General features: G+C 47.9%; 2 protein-coding genes across 12 annotated transcripts in view; one reads left to right on the top strand and one right to left on the bottom strand.

The window, feature by feature from the left end:
• The window catches only part of CD99L2 (CD99 molecule like 2), a 119,955-nt gene extending 111,408 nt beyond the window's left edge, over nucleotides 1-8,547 (top strand). For both annotated transcript variants that reach the window (XM_053670222.1, XM_053670221.1), the window contains 2 exons: nucleotides 4,362-4,427; nucleotides 5,637-8,547. In XM_053670222.1, the coding sequence (XP_053526197.1) occupies nucleotides 4,362-4,427; nucleotides 5,637-5,701 (131 nt within the window). In that variant the 3' untranslated portion in view covers nucleotides 5,702-8,547. The remainder of the gene's footprint in view (nucleotides 1-4,361; nucleotides 4,428-5,636) is intronic.
• A 1,111-nt stretch (nucleotides 8,548-9,658) lies between these two features.
• MTMR1 (myotubularin related protein 1) overlaps nucleotides 9,659-18,477 on the bottom strand; it is a 91,942-nt gene continuing 83,123 nt past the window's right edge. For all 10 annotated transcript variants that reach the window (XM_037153393.2, XM_037153390.2, XM_037153392.2 and 7 more), the window contains one exon: nucleotides 9,659-12,097. In XM_037153393.2, the coding sequence (XP_037009288.1) occupies nucleotides 11,936-12,097 (162 nt within the window). In that variant the 3' untranslated portion in view covers nucleotides 9,659-11,935. The remainder of the gene's footprint in view (nucleotides 12,098-18,477) is intronic.

The raw sequence follows: 18,477 nt of genomic DNA, 5'->3' as shown, positions 1-18,477 counted from the left end.
TCAGAGTTACATGCTGTTTGATATTTCTGTTGCTTCTAGTTGTTTATTGATTTTAGATTGATTGTTATCCTCCTTTTGGTTGTGTGAGGAAGTGAAGGTTTTCTACCAATGCCTCCATCTTGTACAGAACTTCTTATACAACATTCTTGACCAGGGCCACCACATACAGATACACAGGCTGTGCACATTACTCCAAGGGGCACCATTCACATTTCAGAGCACAACCTGCACAACTGTTCATAGTCTTCCTCCTTGACATACTGTCAAATCGCCAAGGATTAAGAAGCTTGGCTGTAGGGTGCTATAAACAAGGAAGTGTCAGGAGGAGTACAAACCTGGCCAAAAAAAAAAAAAAACCTGAGGGGCTTAAAAGAACAGAAATTTATTCTCTCACAGTTATGGAGGCCAGAAGTCCAAGAACAATGTGTCAGGATTGGTTTTCTTAAAACTCTATGGAAGGATCCTTCCTTGCCTCTTCCAGGTTCTGGCGGCCCTAGGCATGCCATGACATACGGTTGTATCACTCCAATTTCCGCCTTTGTCTTCACATCGCTTTTCCCTCTGTGTCTGTCCTATTATGTCTCTTATAGGTAACTTGTCATTAGATGAAGGGCAAGTTACACCTGGATAATCCAGGATGCTCTCCTCTTGAGATCCTTAACTTAATCACATCTGCAAAGACCCTTTTCCGAGGAAGGATCCACAAGTTCCAGAGATGAGGATGTGGACATATCTTTTGGGGGCCACCATTCAACCCAGTACAGCATCATTACCCTAATAGTGAGAACTCCCACAGCCCAAATCAGTAGGTATGATGTGCACCCTTATCTCATAGATGAGGAAACAGAGGCTCAGATGATTATTGAAGGAGCTTACTCCAGATGGGAAGCTCTGAATCCAAGAGGGGTGCCAATAGGTAGAAACACAGAGCAGCTGTGGAGAAAAGAGATTGATTTCCAAATCAAAGAAGAGATGTCTGGGTTGTATCTGTTTGTCTCTATGGGGGCACTAAGGTGAAATTAAAAGATATTATTTTCACATTTGTTTCCTTAAACAAAGAGGTGTGAGGTTTTGCAAATCAGATTAGCAGGGAAACCAAATAAAATATAAGAACATAAAGGCCTTCATATGCAGAGTTGAGCAATTTATATATTTGAGAAAGAATAAACCAAAAAGAGGGGGTATTGATGACAGCTGAAAGCCATGTGGCAACGAAGCTGGAGGGGATGAATGTGACCTCTCTTTCTGTGAGGCAGCCTTGAGATGAGGTGCTGCTGTGCTAGGCAGCAGGGTAAGGGTCTGCTGGTGGGGTGGCATATGCCAGGGAGGCATGTGGGCTTACAGGGCTAATGGTGGCTCCCAGGAAGTTCATGGAACCCACTGACCTCACAGATCCTAAGTGGGAGCCCAGTACGCCTCTCCCCAGCCCCCCATTCAGTCTAAGGGAAGGTTTTTCTCCCTGCCAGAGAATTCACACCAAATCCACTGACCCCTGTGTAGGTAGCCCCTCCACTTGTGTCTTTATCCCCAACCCCCCTACCCCTGGTTTCCTCCTTTACTCTCTTAATAATGTCATCGTCATTGCTCAACCTGCACTGTCCTGAATCCCTTGGACACACTCATACAAATGCTATCAAAGGATCTCTCTTGCTTCTGTATCCACTCTCTTTACTACCAAATTTCTCTCAGAATTTTTAAGTTGTCTTTACCCCATCTCTTTGGCCTCCCCTCACAGATTCCTCCAGTCCTACTGGATCCTCCTGTTCCCCCCAGCCCACATTAGTGGTTCCCCAGTCCTGGAGACTGCGCCCTCTGTTCTGGGATCACACCACCATGTCCCCTGCCTATCCTTGGCCAGATCTCCTAGTCCTCCATCTGAATGGTTACATCAGCCTCCTGCCCGCTCTGGTGTCCTCTACACTTCTGCCTGCTCATAGTAGCCAGAGTGACCTGCTTAAAATGCACAGGGCCAACTCTGCCGGGACCTCCCATGTTCCCCACTGATCTCCAGGTCATGGCCCAGGCCCTGAGCTTGTCATCCAGAGTACTTCATGGTTCCACTCCAACATAACTCTTCCCTTTTGTTCCCCTCCCCAACCCCGGCCCCAGAATCCTTTCTCTACAGCCATACTCACTTTCCTGAGTGTACCCTGCTGTGTCCAGCATCCTCTTTGCTGTCCCCTCTCCTCACCTAGCTGCTCTCATTCTTTGGGCCTGGCTACCATCACATGAAGCCTTCCTGCCCTCCCAACCTGAGGGGCCCTGACTAGATGCCTCTCCTTGAGCGTGGCCACAGCACCCTCTGCCAACTGATGTGGAGATCATGGAGTAGGATTGGGGTTGGTTTATTTCCACATCTGTGACCACAGTCCCCATCACTCTCTAGACTGTCAGCATGTGCCGGGACTATATACACTTCATCCACCAATGCGGGCCTCACACCTAGGCTGGTTGGGAATTAGGAGTTGTCCCACGGATGAGGGGTAGCTAAGCCCACCATGAAGGTGAGGGTCGGGACCTCCCATCCCTGCCCTTTCTGCTGGGGTTCTGCCCGGAGTGACGTCAGCCACCACTGTGTGGAGATCAGGGAAGGCATAGTAGAAACCACTCTGTACTGGGCACATCAGGAAGCCTCAGGGGATGGCACATGGCATCTCAGAGGGCTATGCCCCCTGTGGCACTCGTGGGCTTCTAGCCTTTTTTTGCCATCAAAGGAGTTCAGGTTTTGAGAACCCTCTGTTTCCCCTGTGCCTGCCCTCAGTGCCAAGGGCCTGCGTGTCTCACTGAAAGCCCATGTGCTTTGTTGCCTGGGCCTGAGTTCTTGGTCCTAAGCTTTATGTCTTGCCTTCAGATGCAGCAGAAGGTCAAGGTAACAGTGTGCTTTGACTTACTTTCCTCTTCTGCTTTGGCATCTATGCCTCACTGTACCCTTCCTCATCCCGCTACCCTTGCCACTTCTCACCGCTCTCCACCCATCCGCTTCCCTGGCACTCTCCAACTTGGCTGCAACCACAACCATCTTTAGCTTTCCCTGATTGTATGGGAGGGTGCCACCTGCCAGGCTCTCTCTCCCTAGGCTGTGTGTGACTGGGTTCAGGGGTGTAGGGGAGAGGGGTGGGTGTCCTGCCTGGGACTCAGATGCCCATTGGTGGTCATCTCCAAGGAGGAACCGAATAGCTACCCACAGGCAAGCCGGTACAGTTCATACCAGGATGATAGCTGGGCATTGATCAGGGGTCAGGGTGCATTTCCCATACCCTGCCTATTAGCTGGGAATAGCTTCCCTGAAACCCGTTACTTGCCCTGACCCATATGGGGGCCAGTCACACCTGCAGATGACTGATGTTCACATTTTTCCTGGGCCCATCTGGTATCCGCCTTGAGCCCAGAAAGCATCAGGGCAGGCAAGTGTACTTTTCTAAGCAGAGAGCCTATGTGTAGCCCAGAAGGTCAGAGTAACTTATGACTTACACTGGAGCCTACTCATTTGATTTGGGGTTGTAACCATGACCCAATTTTCCCACAAGCCCAGCGCTCTGATGAGATTTCCATTCTCCCACTCATTCCAGGATAAGACAGGGACTCTTGATTCTCCCGAAGCAGCAGCAGGGTTGGGGTCTAATCTGAGGCCTGAGTAATGGTCCTTGTGTCCAGCATGTGCTACTCGGTGGCCAGATTGCTGGCAAGCAGAGTCCCCAAGTCCCTCTAGGAAGTGTGTGGGCAGAAAGCCCAAATTACTAACTAGACCAGAGAAGCTATTGGTGGGCTGTGGGCCCTGTATGCTGGGGCAGAGACACTGGTATTCCCACTGCCTAGAGTCATCGGTTGGCCTCTCCATGTGGGTGTTGCCTGGGAAGGCCGTACACTAGTAGGAGCTTTGTTGGCATCTCCAAAATGAGCCCTACTCAGCCATCTGCCCCGCCCCACTCAGCATCCATCAGTTACTCATGTAGTGCTTGGCTCCCACTCTGCCTCCCTGGCCCCTGGGCCAGCATGTAGACCCATGGGTGACACTAATCCCTGCCATGGGTGCCTTCTCTGCTGAACGGAGCTGCTGACTGGCCCACAGTGTCACATGTGGTGGCACCTGCCATGTGGGGCTGGGGTGTCCGTCAGCTACCTTTGCCTTGTGTCATCATTAATGAGGATGATGACAAGAACTCATGGGAAGGCAGCACACTCCCAGACAACTACTCTTCCCAGCAGGGACATTCAGGTGGCTCAAGATGCAGCATCTGAGTCTATAAGGGAGTTGTGCTTTTTTAACTGTAATGGAGGGCTTGATCAGGAGTGCTTATTAATCATGGTGCAGACCCTTTTGTTCTGTGTCAGTCACTAACTCTGTCCTTTGCCATTTGCAGAGGGTCTCAATGCAGACTATGTGAAGGACGAGAACCTGGAAGCTGTTGTGTGTGAAGAACCCCAAGGTGAGGACTTCTTGGTCAGTGTGCCTGCTGGAGGTCTCCTAGTTGGTGAGCCTGACACTGAGCAGAAATGTGCTAGTAGAGCGGGAAGCACTAAGGTGTCTGTTTCTAGAATTTCCAGCCAGATCAAGGGGCTTTTGGGGGCCCTGAGGTCCCTGCACTTAGCCCCCGATCAGCTGGCCACTAGGGACACTGGGCCCACAGCCAAGACCAGCTGGTGACGTGTTGAGGACTTCAGTGCACTGTCGGGGCTCAGGTTCTGCTCCTGACTCATTTGAGCATGAGCCCCAGGCCCCTATACTCTCTGCAGTGGAAAGAGATGACTCCCAGACAAATTCTGATAGAGCAGGACTTTCCAATTTTCAATTTTCAAACTGCCAAAGGCAAGAGGGAACTTGGTTAAAACATGGACCCTATTACATTTCCTTCCTTCCCTTCCTCTCTCCCTCTTCTGTACTCATAAAGCCCTTTCTGGGTGCAGGAACCATCTGCAGTGAAGCCTGCATAAGTCAGGCTGCTGGCCTGGAGTGGCCAATTTCTCAGGGCATATACCACCTATGGCCCCAGAATGCCAGTGGGGTGGTCAGGAAAGGCTATGTGAAAGGGAGAACCCAGCAGTTTTCCTCTGCAAAGGCTGGAGTAGGTGCAGAGAGGGAGACAGGGGAGTGTGGTACATCTTGTGCCTAGACCAGATGGCAGCAGAAGTGGGGACAGGCCCCACTGGTGTGTAATGGAGGGCAGGGTACTCCATGACGTTGCTCAGGAGAGATGCTTGGCAGTAATATACCGAATGGATTAAAGAGCCATGGATTAAAACATGGGAAAACTGACTGTATAGTAGCACTCACTAATCATTTTTAAAACTCTTAGCCACCACTGTATAAGCACATTCTGTAGACCAGGTACTGTGTTAAGTGTTTTATTTAAAACAATCCTCCCAGCCACCCCATCAGGAGCATTTCTGTGTTGCAGATGAGGAATTGGAGGCTGAGCTGTTCCCAGTGTCTTTCCAGTTCCCTTCTCTCCGGGGCCCAGGATTGTCCTGACTGCGGACAGAGTGGGTGCCAGAGGGGAGGGCGGCCAGGACGGGCTGAGCTGCCCAAGCCTTAAAGACAAAGAGCCAGATCATTATCCCCAGCAGGGGCTGACTTGTGTATTTGTGGCTTCTCTGCAGGATGGAAATCCCTTCTAACAGGCATCTTCTCTTCCCAGTGAAATACTTAGAGCTGCCACCACAGTCCTCTGAGCCACCACAGCCCCAGCCACCCAGGATCTGAGGGCCCCTCCCAGCAGCGGGTGTACAGTGGTGCTGCCACGGAAGACCAAGCTCACTTCATTTGGACCTGCAGCTGCTGTACTCCTTTGATACCACTGGCTTCTCATTCTATGTTTTCTGGATGAGCTCTGGGTGTTTGTGAGTTTAATTTCTGTGCCCTGCACACAGGGTGGGGTGCCTGCTGTGCCACGGGCACCCTGAAGAGACTTGGTGTTGAAATCCAGCCTTGGAAGTTGCTGGGTCACCAACTGCCCAAAGGCAGCCTGCCCCAGGCCTTAGTGAGCTGGGGACAGAGACCAAGCTGAGGGAGGGCAAGACAATGCTTATACTTAGGGGACAAGAGACTGATCACAGGATAGTGTGATCCCTGAGACCGGCAGCCCTTGGTGTGACCTCAGAGAGCTGCTGGGGAGCCTAGCTAGCTAGTACCCAGTGCTTAGCACTCCTGTAATGAAAGAACCAGTGAACACTAGGCATTACACACATACAACACCCTGGTGGGGATAGGGGCGGGTGGGTCATTTGGGTCCTTTCCAGTTCCAGCTTTGATGCTCACTGCTGGGCTTCCAGAGAGCTGGTCCACGTGGAAAGTTTTCATTTCTTTAAGTGCAAACATGCATGCCATGATAGACTGCCCTGAGAGTTTAGGAATCCTCTGGAGAAGTAGAAGCTATGACTCTTAGGTCTAATTCCCATCTGATTCCATAGGGGACTGGGTATAGTCTGTAGACTGACAATGTTAGTTTTTAGGAATCATTTATGTACTAGAAATGCTTTTTATCCCGGGCAGGGGAGGTGTCACCCTCCACCCTGCTTGTGTTTGTTTTGCTAGCAAACAGACATCATGAATGAGCATCAAAGTCAGAGCATGCTGTTGCTTGCTCAGAAATATATTTGAGGGGGATAGGAGGGGAGGGGAGGTGAGAGGAAGGATGTTTGCCTGATTTAGTGACATACACCCGACTTGGAAAGTTTGTAGCTACTCTGTCTGCCCTGTTGATGAGGAATGAGCATTGGGTGCCTGCTCACTATGGTAAACACTGGAACTTGGCCCTGGCCCCTCACCTGGCCTGCTGCTGTCTGGTTTGGGCTGGAGTGAAGCTGGCTTCCTGTTTGGCCCACATATGGTCCTGTCCCTGTGAGTTCTGCTGTCAAAGGCTGACCTAGAGTCTAAAGCCACAATCTATTGCTAATCATTTTGCAGTGTCAAAAATCAGTTCTGAAAGCATAATATAGGTGAGCAAGAAGGACACAAGTTCATGTGCCTCTGCCCTGCAAGGGAGGCCTCACAAATTCCACAGGCTGTGTTAGCTCCTTGTCTGCTGTGCTGGGATGAGATGAAACTCCAACTTGTTAAGAAAACAGTCCAAATCTGAACAGGCCCCTTAGGTTATCTAATGCCTGCCTTGTGTTTTCATTTTAGTGCTTTCTTTAAAAACATACTCTTGGGGTGGTAATCAATTGTAGGGTGTGGTTCAGTGTTGTCCTTTGGATCTATTCCCAGGGCAGGCCTGCAGGTCCTAAAATGCCTTCTCTTGTGTGGGGGTACATTGCAGACAAGCCAGGAAGGAGTGTGTGTCTTTGAGGGGGGCATGGAGCACTGAGGATACACTTCTGCATGGTACTGTGGAGGCAGAAAAATCTGACCTCCCTGTGCTCCAGGAGATTGAACAGGGGAGGCATTGGCTGTAACATATGCCTGTTTCCAGCCCCTCCCAGTAGCTAGATTTTGTCACTTTTGCTGGGCTTGTCCCTCCCGAGGATGGCAAGAGCTGATGGCCTCTTCCCCTGACCAGTACTGAATAGGAGGTAGCTATGAAGGATTTTTGCATCAGTGGCTTGTTGCCATGTAGACAGGATGACCTCTGGAGTCAGAGAAGGCAGGAGTTGGAGGGATCACATTAGGGGGTCTGAGTACGAAGACCTGTGAAGCATTTTAAAGGATAAAAAATATGGGCAGCACTTGCCTATGGTAAAATATTTCTCCTCCCTGCCACTAGGAAGTGTAGACATTTATAGAGAAGTATGTCACAACAGTGAGTAGTATGAGGAGTGATGTAGCCTGTGTGTCCCGGCATGGCCAGGCATGGCACTGGTACTAGGCGGTTGGGCTTCTCCACTGGGAGGCCAGAAGCCAGGTACCTGCCTCTAGCTGTTCCCTTTAACTTTAACCTGAGGCTTGTGATGGCAAAGAGCCTGCCATCCTTCAGCTGGTGATGAGAAGTCAACACACTCTGCAAAGCCATCTTCTCAGCAGCAGTGACTTCAGTTGGCAAACCCATTTTATTCCCCCTTAGCTATCTGGGCGCCTTCTACAGAATGCCCACAGCCCGGTGCCCAGACCTGCTCCTAGTGTCTGGCCATGCCTGAAAGGTCACTCAGCTACTCATTTGCAGAGCTCTCATCCTGGGGCAGCAGCGGTTGGGGAGGACTAACACCTGCAGAAGCCTACAGGGCTCTTGTAACTGTGTGATTAACTTAAAGTTGCATGAGCCAGCATGGGCCTGTCCTAGGTGACAGGGGAGATAAAGTGAGTGAATTAGAAGGGTCAATTCAAAATAGCCAATCTGTATCAGCTTAATGTGGTGGTGGGGGGCAGTGTTAATAACTGAGCACATGGAGGAAGGAGACATGGCATCTTTGTGGGGTGAGGTACCCTCCAGGGTCAGACCCACAGAACAGTGCCAGGCCCACTACCTTGACAACCTGGGGGTTAGTACCAGTTCTCTAGGAAGAAGAAATCGAGACTGATCTCAGAATCCCTGGTACTTTTTATGTGCTTGTATTTAAATGTGAATTGTAATCTGTCTTGTCTTTGCATTAAACAAAATGGAGCCTAACAGCTGATTGCCTTGTGATGGCGTTTAAGTCACTTCCTTTGTCAAATGATGCTGTTTGTTTCTTAATTTATGACATGGATCCAACCCTCCTCCATATCCTCCCCAGTCACATGTGTATTTCTCTAGAATGTGAAAGGAGGCTTAGGGTTTCCAGGGGGCAGCCCTCCTCAGGGTACAAGGAGCTAAGGTCTGATGTCAGGGGTAGTGGGGATGACAGAGGCAGGCCCCAGACTCACAACTCTCAAACTCATTACTCTGCATTCTTCAAAGAAAGGCAGTATCTAGGGAGGTAGTATGCAAGGTCTGTGTAGTGCTTTCAGCCACAGAAAGCTGAGCAGGGGGTAGACCCCTGTGCCCTGCCACTCATTGCAGCTGTGTGCAGAATGGCCTGTTTGGGATCAAGTGTGCCCTTGTCATGACCTCGCAGCTGGGCTTAAAAACTGAAAAAAAAAAAAGACAATTTCAGTGTGAGGGTTTTCACATTGATGTGGTGGCATTTTTGTTCTTGTAGTAAAATAGGACCAAGTTTTCAAACCCAAACCCACTAAATGACTTCAATGCAGAGGTTCTGCATGGCCAGCTGAGACCTGGCACAGTGGCTCTCCCAGCCTTGCTACTGGGATGTCACTGCTGGGGACTACAGCTGCAGTAATTGCTCCGTGGAGAGAGACAGGGAACCCAGGCCCTTTAAAGAATGGTGACCTGCAGGGTCACTGTGTTATCATCCAAGCCCCTACAGCCCCCCTGCCGAAGGCCAGCATTCCTTCTGTAGACTTGGGGTGGGGACCTTGGGGCTTCTCAGAAGTCTGCGGGGTTTTAGACTCTAGGACTCATGGCCTGGAAAGAGAGCCCTGCCTCCTCAGCGCTACACCTGACTCTCAGGTGTCTCCAGTCCTTTCCCATGTCCTTAACGTTTTCTCAAGGTACTTACCCATTTCAGCCAAAACACCGAAGACTTATGATAAACTGCACTTACAATTTAGTAGATGAATTAAATCATGTAAAGGCACTTTACATATATTGCACTTGGCAAATAATAAAATAACATGAATTGAATGTTTACTGTTGCTAATTTTCCCCAAGGGAAAAATCTACCAAAATACTTAAAATAAAAAGAATGACAGAGCAAACATCATTTTAATTACCAATTGAAATATAGTGCATCAGATGAGGCAAATAAGATACTGTACCAGTTTTTAAAAATCTGAACCGCAAAGTTTTACATTCTAGTACACTTAAATACCCCCCCCCAAAGAACTGTTTAGGTAACAAAACTATGTTTTAAATTGTTTTAGAAATCGTTTTCTGCAAGGAACATATAAAGGAAAAGGATCTGTATTGCTGCTTTCAAATCGAATGGGAGTTTCTAGGGCTCCTTCTAGGGTCCAGCATACAGAGGAGTGTGAGGCAGCCCAGTCCAGGGCCCCACCCTGCCCCAGCACCAAACTAGCTGAGACAGGAATAAGCACACTCTGCTTCTCTGGTTCTGTCGCAAGGCTCATGTAGTCCTCACCAGTTTTAATAGTCTTAGTGCATCTGGGGCATTAAAGAATATTTCTAGGGGGAAAATGGCAAATGTCTGCATTTAGAAGAAATCAGTGTATCAATGAATAATCCGATTTATCCATTTATAAATAAGCTTTCAGATATGTTGGAAGCGTAAGTCAAAAACTAGTAGCAATTGAACTGTGACTTAGAAACAAATCCCCAGCTAATAAAAACGGAGAATTCATTTTAAGTGATCAAATTACTTTGAAGAAGTACTTCTGATACCCTACAGATACCAGATAATTTTCTGTAAGAATCAGAAAGTTCCAAGTTGAAAAAACATCTGTTCTCTATTTGACTGTAAAAAACCTTTTTTAAGAATATATTTTCAAAAATAAGGTCAATATGTAAGACTTAGCACAGCATCCAGTAATTTGAAACAAACTGGATATTCCAATGCAGTTACACTTGGATCTGACCCTATGAGCTTCTGAGGCCCCTGATTTGAAAGGCAAGCTTAATTCTTGCAGGGAAGGGGGTCCCTTTGACTGGCAGAGCAGCGGGAGGGTGTGCCTGCTGGGGTGGGCACAAATGTGCAAGATTCTGTAACACACCACACAGAGAAGCTCCGAGCTTTAGCACTAGTGGGTGGACCAGTTGATCATAAATTAGTTCCTGCCCATACTGATAGGGGCCTAGAGCCCAAAGTCAGTGAGTGAAGGTGCAAAACTGGGAGGAGAGACCTGGTTGGAGAAGGTTGTCTCTGAGAGGAGAAAACCAAGGGAAGTGCGTGCTATACTTTTGGCAACTGAAGGAAGCCACAGCACAGTGGCTGCTTTAAAATATTGATGTTATCATACGGGTAAACTAAGTTAAAAGGATATTCATACAGGCAGGTAAGGGGTGAGAGCTGACTCACTTTGACACAAATGGCCAGCAGCAAAGAAGCAGGAGGCTGCAAGGTCAGACCAGGAGCTGTGGACAGGCAGCTCCTTAACAGAGTCCGTAGGAAAGCCAGTACCTGCTCAGAGCTGCCAGAGTCCCCAGTTTCCCCTCTGCAAAGCCATCCCAAGGGAACCTGCTGCTATTGCCATCAATGGTCTAGGCCACCTCAGGAAGCAAGTACCAGAATTAAGGTGAAGACAGAAGACAATACCATTTAAATGACCATATTCTAACTGCATTTCAAATATACCACATAAAAGCATGAGTTTTGTTTGAAAATAATGTCTTACACAGTCCAGTTTGGAGATACCTCCTGGGGTGACTGGTCTAAACATAAAAAAAAGACATAGGAAAATAAATGCATATTTGTTTTTTAAAAAATACCTTATATGTACACAACAGTAATTGGTACAGGAGTCCCCTTGCAAGAGAATACTCTAGAACAGAGTATTCTCTGGTCTGTCTTTCCCCCCAGGTAGTTAATTTTAAAACAGTTTTCAAGTTGTAGCAAGGAGCTGAAAGCAGCCCCATGGCTGGCAACATGGTCTGTAAGTGAATGGCATTTGTTTTAATGAAGGAAAGAAATGGTACGAGGCCTTCTTGATCCTAAGCACTACATTCCATTCACTATGGCTTCTCCCAAGCTGCCTGAGCAATAGAAAGTTGGGTCACAGGGTCAGTGGGACAGATGGCCACCCTGAGAAACCAGAAAGGAGAGAAATGGGGTGTTTGGAAAACAAAAAGTACAGGTGACAGTGGGAGCTGTCAGCTAGCCACACACATGATCACTGGTTGGAAAGGCCATCCAGATGTGGAGGCACTAAGCCTAATCCTAAATGACAAGATCACAAGCTACAGCCAGAACAGGTTGCAGGACCCTTGCCTGAGTCACTGGGAGACCCATGGAGCTGCAGGATGGCCTTGATGGCTGAACTCCCTGGAACTGCTGCCCCTGGAGCCCATCAGACTGAGGTGTGCACGGGTGTGACTGAGTGGGAAGGTGAGGAGCCCCGCTCAGAGGGGGACGAGGCTCGAGTGGCCATCTCCCGCTGCAGGTCCTCCACCCTCTTCTGTAGCTCCGCCCTGATGGCCAGCAGCTCCTTGAGATTTTGGTGAATCGGCATCTGGGGGCAAGCAGGACACAGCTAGGTTAGTGAGCCACTTCGGCACTGTTTCTAACATAGCTTTTCAGCATACAGATGCTACTAACTGCAGGTGAGTTTACAACCAAATGGCCTGTTTGTCTGAAGTCTCCAAGCCACGCTACAGGGCCCCCTACCCAGGAGCTGGGGGGCCTCAGATGGCTCTGTGAGGATGCTTGGATGCTTTTGTCACCTGTGCTCTTCTGCCAGCTTGTACAGGTTCTCAGAGAACACTAGTGGCCTCAGGTTTAAAAAAAACAAAAAAACACCAACCTGTGCATCCTGACGAGGAAAGGGGTAGTCTTCCTCAGACTGGTGGGAAAATGCAGTTGGCTTCTGAGATGCCCCAGAGCACTGTTTACATGTATGCCTCCTGCACACACACACACCTCCAACACCTCTGAAGTTCTGCAACTTTAAAATAGCTCTACTGGCTAAACTATACTTCTGTTAAATCAGCACTTTCTACAACTTGAAGTTGTATTCGTTTTCATCACTTGGGATAGGAGCTGGTAGAAGTCACTAGAGAGAGCAGTGCAGAGGGAAGTCCCTTAGGGGCACTGGCTCCTCCCTCCCTCAACACCCACTCAACACCCTCCAGTCTCTTCCTCCTTCCACCCAGGAGGTAACAGCCTGACCTTGGCCTCAAGGCCCAGTGTGGTCAAACCCTAGCCTGCCTGTCCTGCTCACTTCTCACCAGGTCCTACCTACACTCCCCTCTAGCATTCCAGAATCCCCTGTGATTTGGAAGGTCCCATGCATATGCTTTCCCTTCTACCTCTTCACACACATGCTTACTTCATCCCACAGTGACCAGCAAAAATAGCACATGCTCTGGGTGGAAGGCTTTTGGACTCTCCATTCCCACCAAGCCTGTTTGTTTCATCAGGGATGCCAATGACAGCCTGACTGGGGGACAGAGGAAAGGAGGGAGACAGAGATGAGAGGGAGGGACATAAATACAAAAGAGGGGAAGAAGGACAGAGACAAAGGGGTGACAGAGATGAGAGGGAAAGAAAGGCAGAGATTTGAGTGAGTGAGCCAGAGATGAGAAGAGAGGAAGGGAGAGTGCCAGAGAGGAGGTGAAAAATAGGGCAGCCAGGTGCCTCCACCATAGCAGGGTGGCTCACTGACCAGCACTGAAGAGGCTGAAAGTAACCTGGCTTCAGCAGGTCAGAGGAAGAAGGGATAGGACAGCAATGTGGGAGTCTGACAGCAAAGGCCCCTCAAATAAGAGAAAGTTAGGGATCAGCTGCAAATCAGGTGCTGATCCCTAAGCCACTGTGAGATAAAAAAACAGCACCCCTCTTGGTCTTAGGGCCTATTTGGCATTTTCCTGTTTGTGAGGTCATTTGGCTCCAATCAAATGATAGACTGCTTTGCAATCAGGCTCCTGTTACTAACACACATGCAACTTGGCCTCAGAGAACAGACTGTGGGGAATACAAGTTCATACACACCCAGGGACCGAGAGGAACATTATACATCTCTGTGTAGCCTTTCGGGTATTTTATTGTATGTCATCTTTATTGACAATAAGCCAAAGGCATGCTTGCTCAAGAAAATGCACACCCAGGGGCCAGTCACCCAGAGGGTGCTAGCATGTATGAGATACAAGCCACAAGGGTTCCAAAGGACACAAAGTATTTGCTGGTCCCTCCCCCATACCCAGCAATCCTTTGATGGATGCCCAGGAGCCCCTTTCCAGGCAACCAATCTAGCCTGTCCTCAGAAGAAAGAGGCCCAACAAGCTTGTGCCCCCATCTATCCTCCTTGTTCTGTTCCTCCTCCTCTCTGCTCAGCCTGGCTCAGTGCCTTTGTCATGGATACCCACATCAGCCTTGTTGCTGATCCCTTTGCCACAGCCTTCCCCTGCCCCCATTCCCATCCACCTTAGTGCTACCAGAGAGAGTTTTCTAGAACACATACCAGGTCTTGCCCTACAAACCCTGGTGGGGGTAGGGGTAGGGTGCACCCATAATTTCTGGGATAAAGTACAAACTCTTACAGATGCTTTACAAGGCCCTCTGAGGCTTGGGCCTGCAAAGCTCTGGCCCTGGATGTTAGCAAGGCCCACCCCACTCTCCAACACTCTGTGTTCCTAGCACCTAGAAAGTCCAAAGCATGCCTGCTGCATTGAGGATAAAAAGCTGTTCCTCATGGGACTGCCTTCCAGTTCTCCCTTCTGTGTAGCACAGTGCAGAGAGAATGCAAAAAGTTGGACCACTTGCCTACCACCTTTCAAGGCAGGAACTCATTTTACACTCAAGTCCCCCGACCCCTGCAAGCTTTCAGAGAGGCTAAGGACCTTGTCCCACATCAGGCATCAGATCACCATCAGAGACCGAGTCACCACCAGAAACAGTATTTGGCCTTGGCTTAGGTGCAGCCTTCCCTTCTGTGACTGCCTGTGCCAGGGGACCTTGTATGACTGACTGGCCACTAGGGGATGAGTTGCCCAAGGCATGGGCCAATCCAAAGAGGGAAGGGGAAAGGATTTGGGGATCATACTTATGAGGAAGCCTTCTGGAGGCCACAGATGATTGCTAACTGATGCCACAGAGCTAAGGATGTGTGCTCATTGGTACGGGCATAAGCACTGAACATTTGAAATGAGTTACTAATGGCTTACTGGGCACAAATAAAATTAACTTGTATTTAAAACACTGACCACTGACCAAAGAAGCTGACTAAATGTATACTCTTGGTTTTCACGGAATAAAGAGTTGAGACTGTGTCTTTCTGGCTTCAGATGTTCTTTCAATAAAGAAAATATTTTACAACTGTTAAAAGTTAGCATTTTTGCTTCTCAGAAGAGACACTAAACCCAGAACCTGTTTGGTATTTAGAAATGTGCTCTGGCTGCCTTAGTGCAAAAGTCCTCTTACATAAATGTAGAAATGCTCACTGCCTTTACTGCTCCATCCCGTTGTAACATAGGAGGCAGCTAGTGGCCCCTTGCACCATGTTACAAATTTGCATGGTACATGGTAACGGCAGCTGGGGCCCACATATAGTAAATGGAGGGGAGTTTCAGTTCAGGGAAGTTTGCTAAAAAATGTTCTCAGATCACCAGCAATTGACACCATGAGAGACAGAGGGCAGGGAAAGTATTTCCAGAGTCGGAAGGGAGGTGGTTGAGGGGCAGCCTGTAGAGCATGGAGTCCATCAGCCTGGGAGGACGGGGTGGTAGAGGCACAGGTACAGTGAACTCCTGGTTCTAGGGCCTGCTCAGAGAGAAGGACAAGTACTGCATTGAGCATGCCCTGATCATGGTGTTCTGGAAAACAGGCCTCAGGTCTTGAGGGTGGTATGGCTGACTCAGGTTCTAGAGTAAGAAAGGGCTTTTGTAGCTAAAGCTTTGTGGAACAAATGAAATGAACCAGGAACAGGGAAGGACAGGCAAGTGATGAGCACCTTGGGCTGTGATGTTAGGAAGGAAGCTGGTTAGGAAATGAAGAGCAGTGCCATGGGAAGTAGTTTGTATCTCTCAGAGCCTGGAGCAATGTGTACAGTGAGTGAATTTTCCAGTACAGAGGAAAGGTTACTGAAGTGATGGTGCCTTCCAAGTTCAAGTGCCAGGCCAACTGAAAAGAGAAATAACAGTTGGTCTTCCCCATAACTAGTGGGGCTTGGGGATTGTAATGGGTTGAATTATATCCCCCTTATTCATATATGGAAGTTCTAATCCCCTGTACAACAAGTTGTGACAGTATTTGGAGAAGGGGTTTTTACAGAGGTGATCAAGTTAAAGTGAAATCATTAGGGTGGACCCTAATCTGATATGAATGGTGTCCTTATAAAATGGGGAAAATTGCACACAGAAATACATATAAAGGGAAAACGATGTGAAGGGACACAGTGAGAAGACAGACATTTACAAGTCAAGGAGGGAGGTCTGGAGCAGATACTTCCCTCATGGACCTCAGAAGGAACCAACCCTGCTGACAGCTGATCTTGGACTTCTAGCATCCAGAACTGGGAGATAATACATTTGTGTTGTTTAAGCTACCCAGCCTGTGGTACTTCATTGAAACATGCCTGTAGAGCAGGAGTCCCCAATCTCTGGGCTGTGGACCAGTACCAGTCTGGGCCTGTTAGGAACTGGGCAACACAGCAAGAGGTGAGTTTGAATATAATCTGTTTGAATCATCCCCAAATCATCCCTCCCAACTGAGTCTGTGGAAAAACTGTCTTCCACAAAACTGGTTGCTGGTGCCAAAAAGGTTGGGGACCATGGCTGCAGAGACTGTGAAGACACTGAATAAGAGGGAAGGATTGAGAAGGAAGAGGGCAGAGGAGAAAGGAAGATTTGTGTATCTGTGGCCAACGGAAGTGATGATGTTAAAACCCTAGAAACACATTCCAGGTGGACTGCCAGGAAACCCTAAGAATACTACCTCAAAAAAAAAAAAAAAAAGAAGAAGAAAACCAACTTCAAGTTCCAGCCAAGATGGAGGCATAGTAGAAACGCTTTGTTTCATCACCCAACCAAAAGAAGGATAACAACAAATTTAAAACAATAAACAACCAGAAATGCCAGAATAGGAAACTGCATGGAACTCCAACAACCAAGGAGTTAAACTTTCATCCAGACAGGACAGGTGCGGACAGGTGCAGACAGGCAGCCAGGTAGGCAGAGAGGACCCTAGCAAGGTGGCGGCCCTGAGGGTAAAGAGGGGCTGGCTCACCAAGAAACTAGAGACACAAAACTTCTAGCAATAAAATACTCTGGGCATTGTGAAGGTGGGAGAAATGCCCAGTCTCACGGGAGAATCCACTGGAAAGTGGGGCTATTGTGGAGCCAGCAAGGACCATTGTTCCCTCTCTGACTCCTCCCCCACAGAGAGCATCACAACGCAGCAAAGAAGGTTGCCCTGCCCAGGCAAATACTTAAGACTCCAACCCCTTACAACATAACAGGTGTGCTGAGACAAAGAAATATGGCCCAAATGAAAGAACAGGTCAAAACTCCAGAAAAAGAGCTAAGCAATGAGGAGATAGCCAACCTATCTGATGCACGTTCAAAACACCGCTAATCAGGATGCTCACAGAACTGATTGAGCTTGGTCACAAAATGAAGGAAGAAATGAAAGCTACACAAAGTGAACTAAAACAAAATATAGAGAGAACCAACAGTGAAGGGAAGGAAACTGGGACTCAAATTAATGATTTGGAACAAAAGGAAGAAATGAATATCCAACCAGAACAGAATGAAGAAACAAGAATTTTAAAAAATGAGGAGAGGCTTAGGAACCTCTGGGACAACTTTAAACATTCCAACATCTGAATCATAGGGGTGCCAGGAGAAGAGGAAGAGCAATAAATTGAAAACTTACTTGAACAAATAATGAAGGAAAACTTCCTCAATCTGGTGAAGGAAATAGACTTCCAGGAAGTCCAGGAAGCCCAGAGAATCCCAAAGATGTTGAACCCAAGGAGGAACACACCAAGCACATCATCGTTAAGTTACCCAAGATTAAAGATAAGGAGAGAATCTTGAAAGCAGGAAGAGAAAAGCAGGAAGAGAAAAGCAGACAGTTACCTACAAGGAGTTCTCATAAAACTATCAGTTGATTTCTTTAAAGCAACCTTGCAGGCAAGAAGGGGCTGGAAAGAAACATTTGTAGTCATGAAAGGCAGGGACCTGTATCCAAGATGATTGTATCCAGCAAAGCTTTCATTTAGGATGGTAGGGCATTCCCAGATAAAGTGCTTCCCAGATAAGGTCAAGTTAAAGGATTTCATCATCACCAAGCCCTTATTATATGAAGTGTTAAAGGGACTTATCAAAGAAAAAGATAAAGATAAAAAATATAAATAGTAAAATGACAAAAAACTCATGGTTATCAACAACTGAACCTAAAAAAACAAAAACAATCTAAGCGAACAACTCGAATAGGAACAGAATCCCAGAAATGAAGATCACTTGGAGGGTTATCAATGAGGAGGGGGAGAAGGAGAATGTGGAGTAAAAGGTACAGGGAACAAGAAGCATAATTGGGGGTCATAAAATAGACAGGGGTAGGTCAAGAATAGTATAGGAAATAGAGAAGCCAAAGAACTTATATGTATGACCTATGGATATGAACTAAAGGTGAGGAAATGCTGGAGGGTAGGGTGTGCAGGGTGGAGGGGGTATAAAGGGGAGAAAAAATTGGGACAACTGTAATAGCATAATCAATAAAATATACTTAAAAAAAGAAAGCATGAAATAAAAGTTTCAAAAATTGAAGAAAAAAAAACTTCAGCAGAAAGTTACCTGTCCACAGAGGTGAGTGCTCCCTCCACCAATCTGCTCCCCACCTTGCAGACTGGGCACCCATGTGAAGAAGATTGGGGGTGGGGCAGGACTGTGTAGT

The sequence above is a fragment of the Artibeus jamaicensis genome, unplaced genomic scaffold (genome assembly GCF_021234435.1).
Source record: "Artibeus jamaicensis isolate MK-2021 breed Jamaican fruit bat unplaced genomic scaffold, CSHL_Jam_final contig_554, whole genome shotgun sequence".
NCBI classification, from domain to species: Eukaryota; Metazoa; Chordata; class Mammalia; order Chiroptera; family Phyllostomidae; genus Artibeus; species Artibeus jamaicensis.
This window is presented reverse-complemented; position numbering and strand designations above follow the sequence as displayed.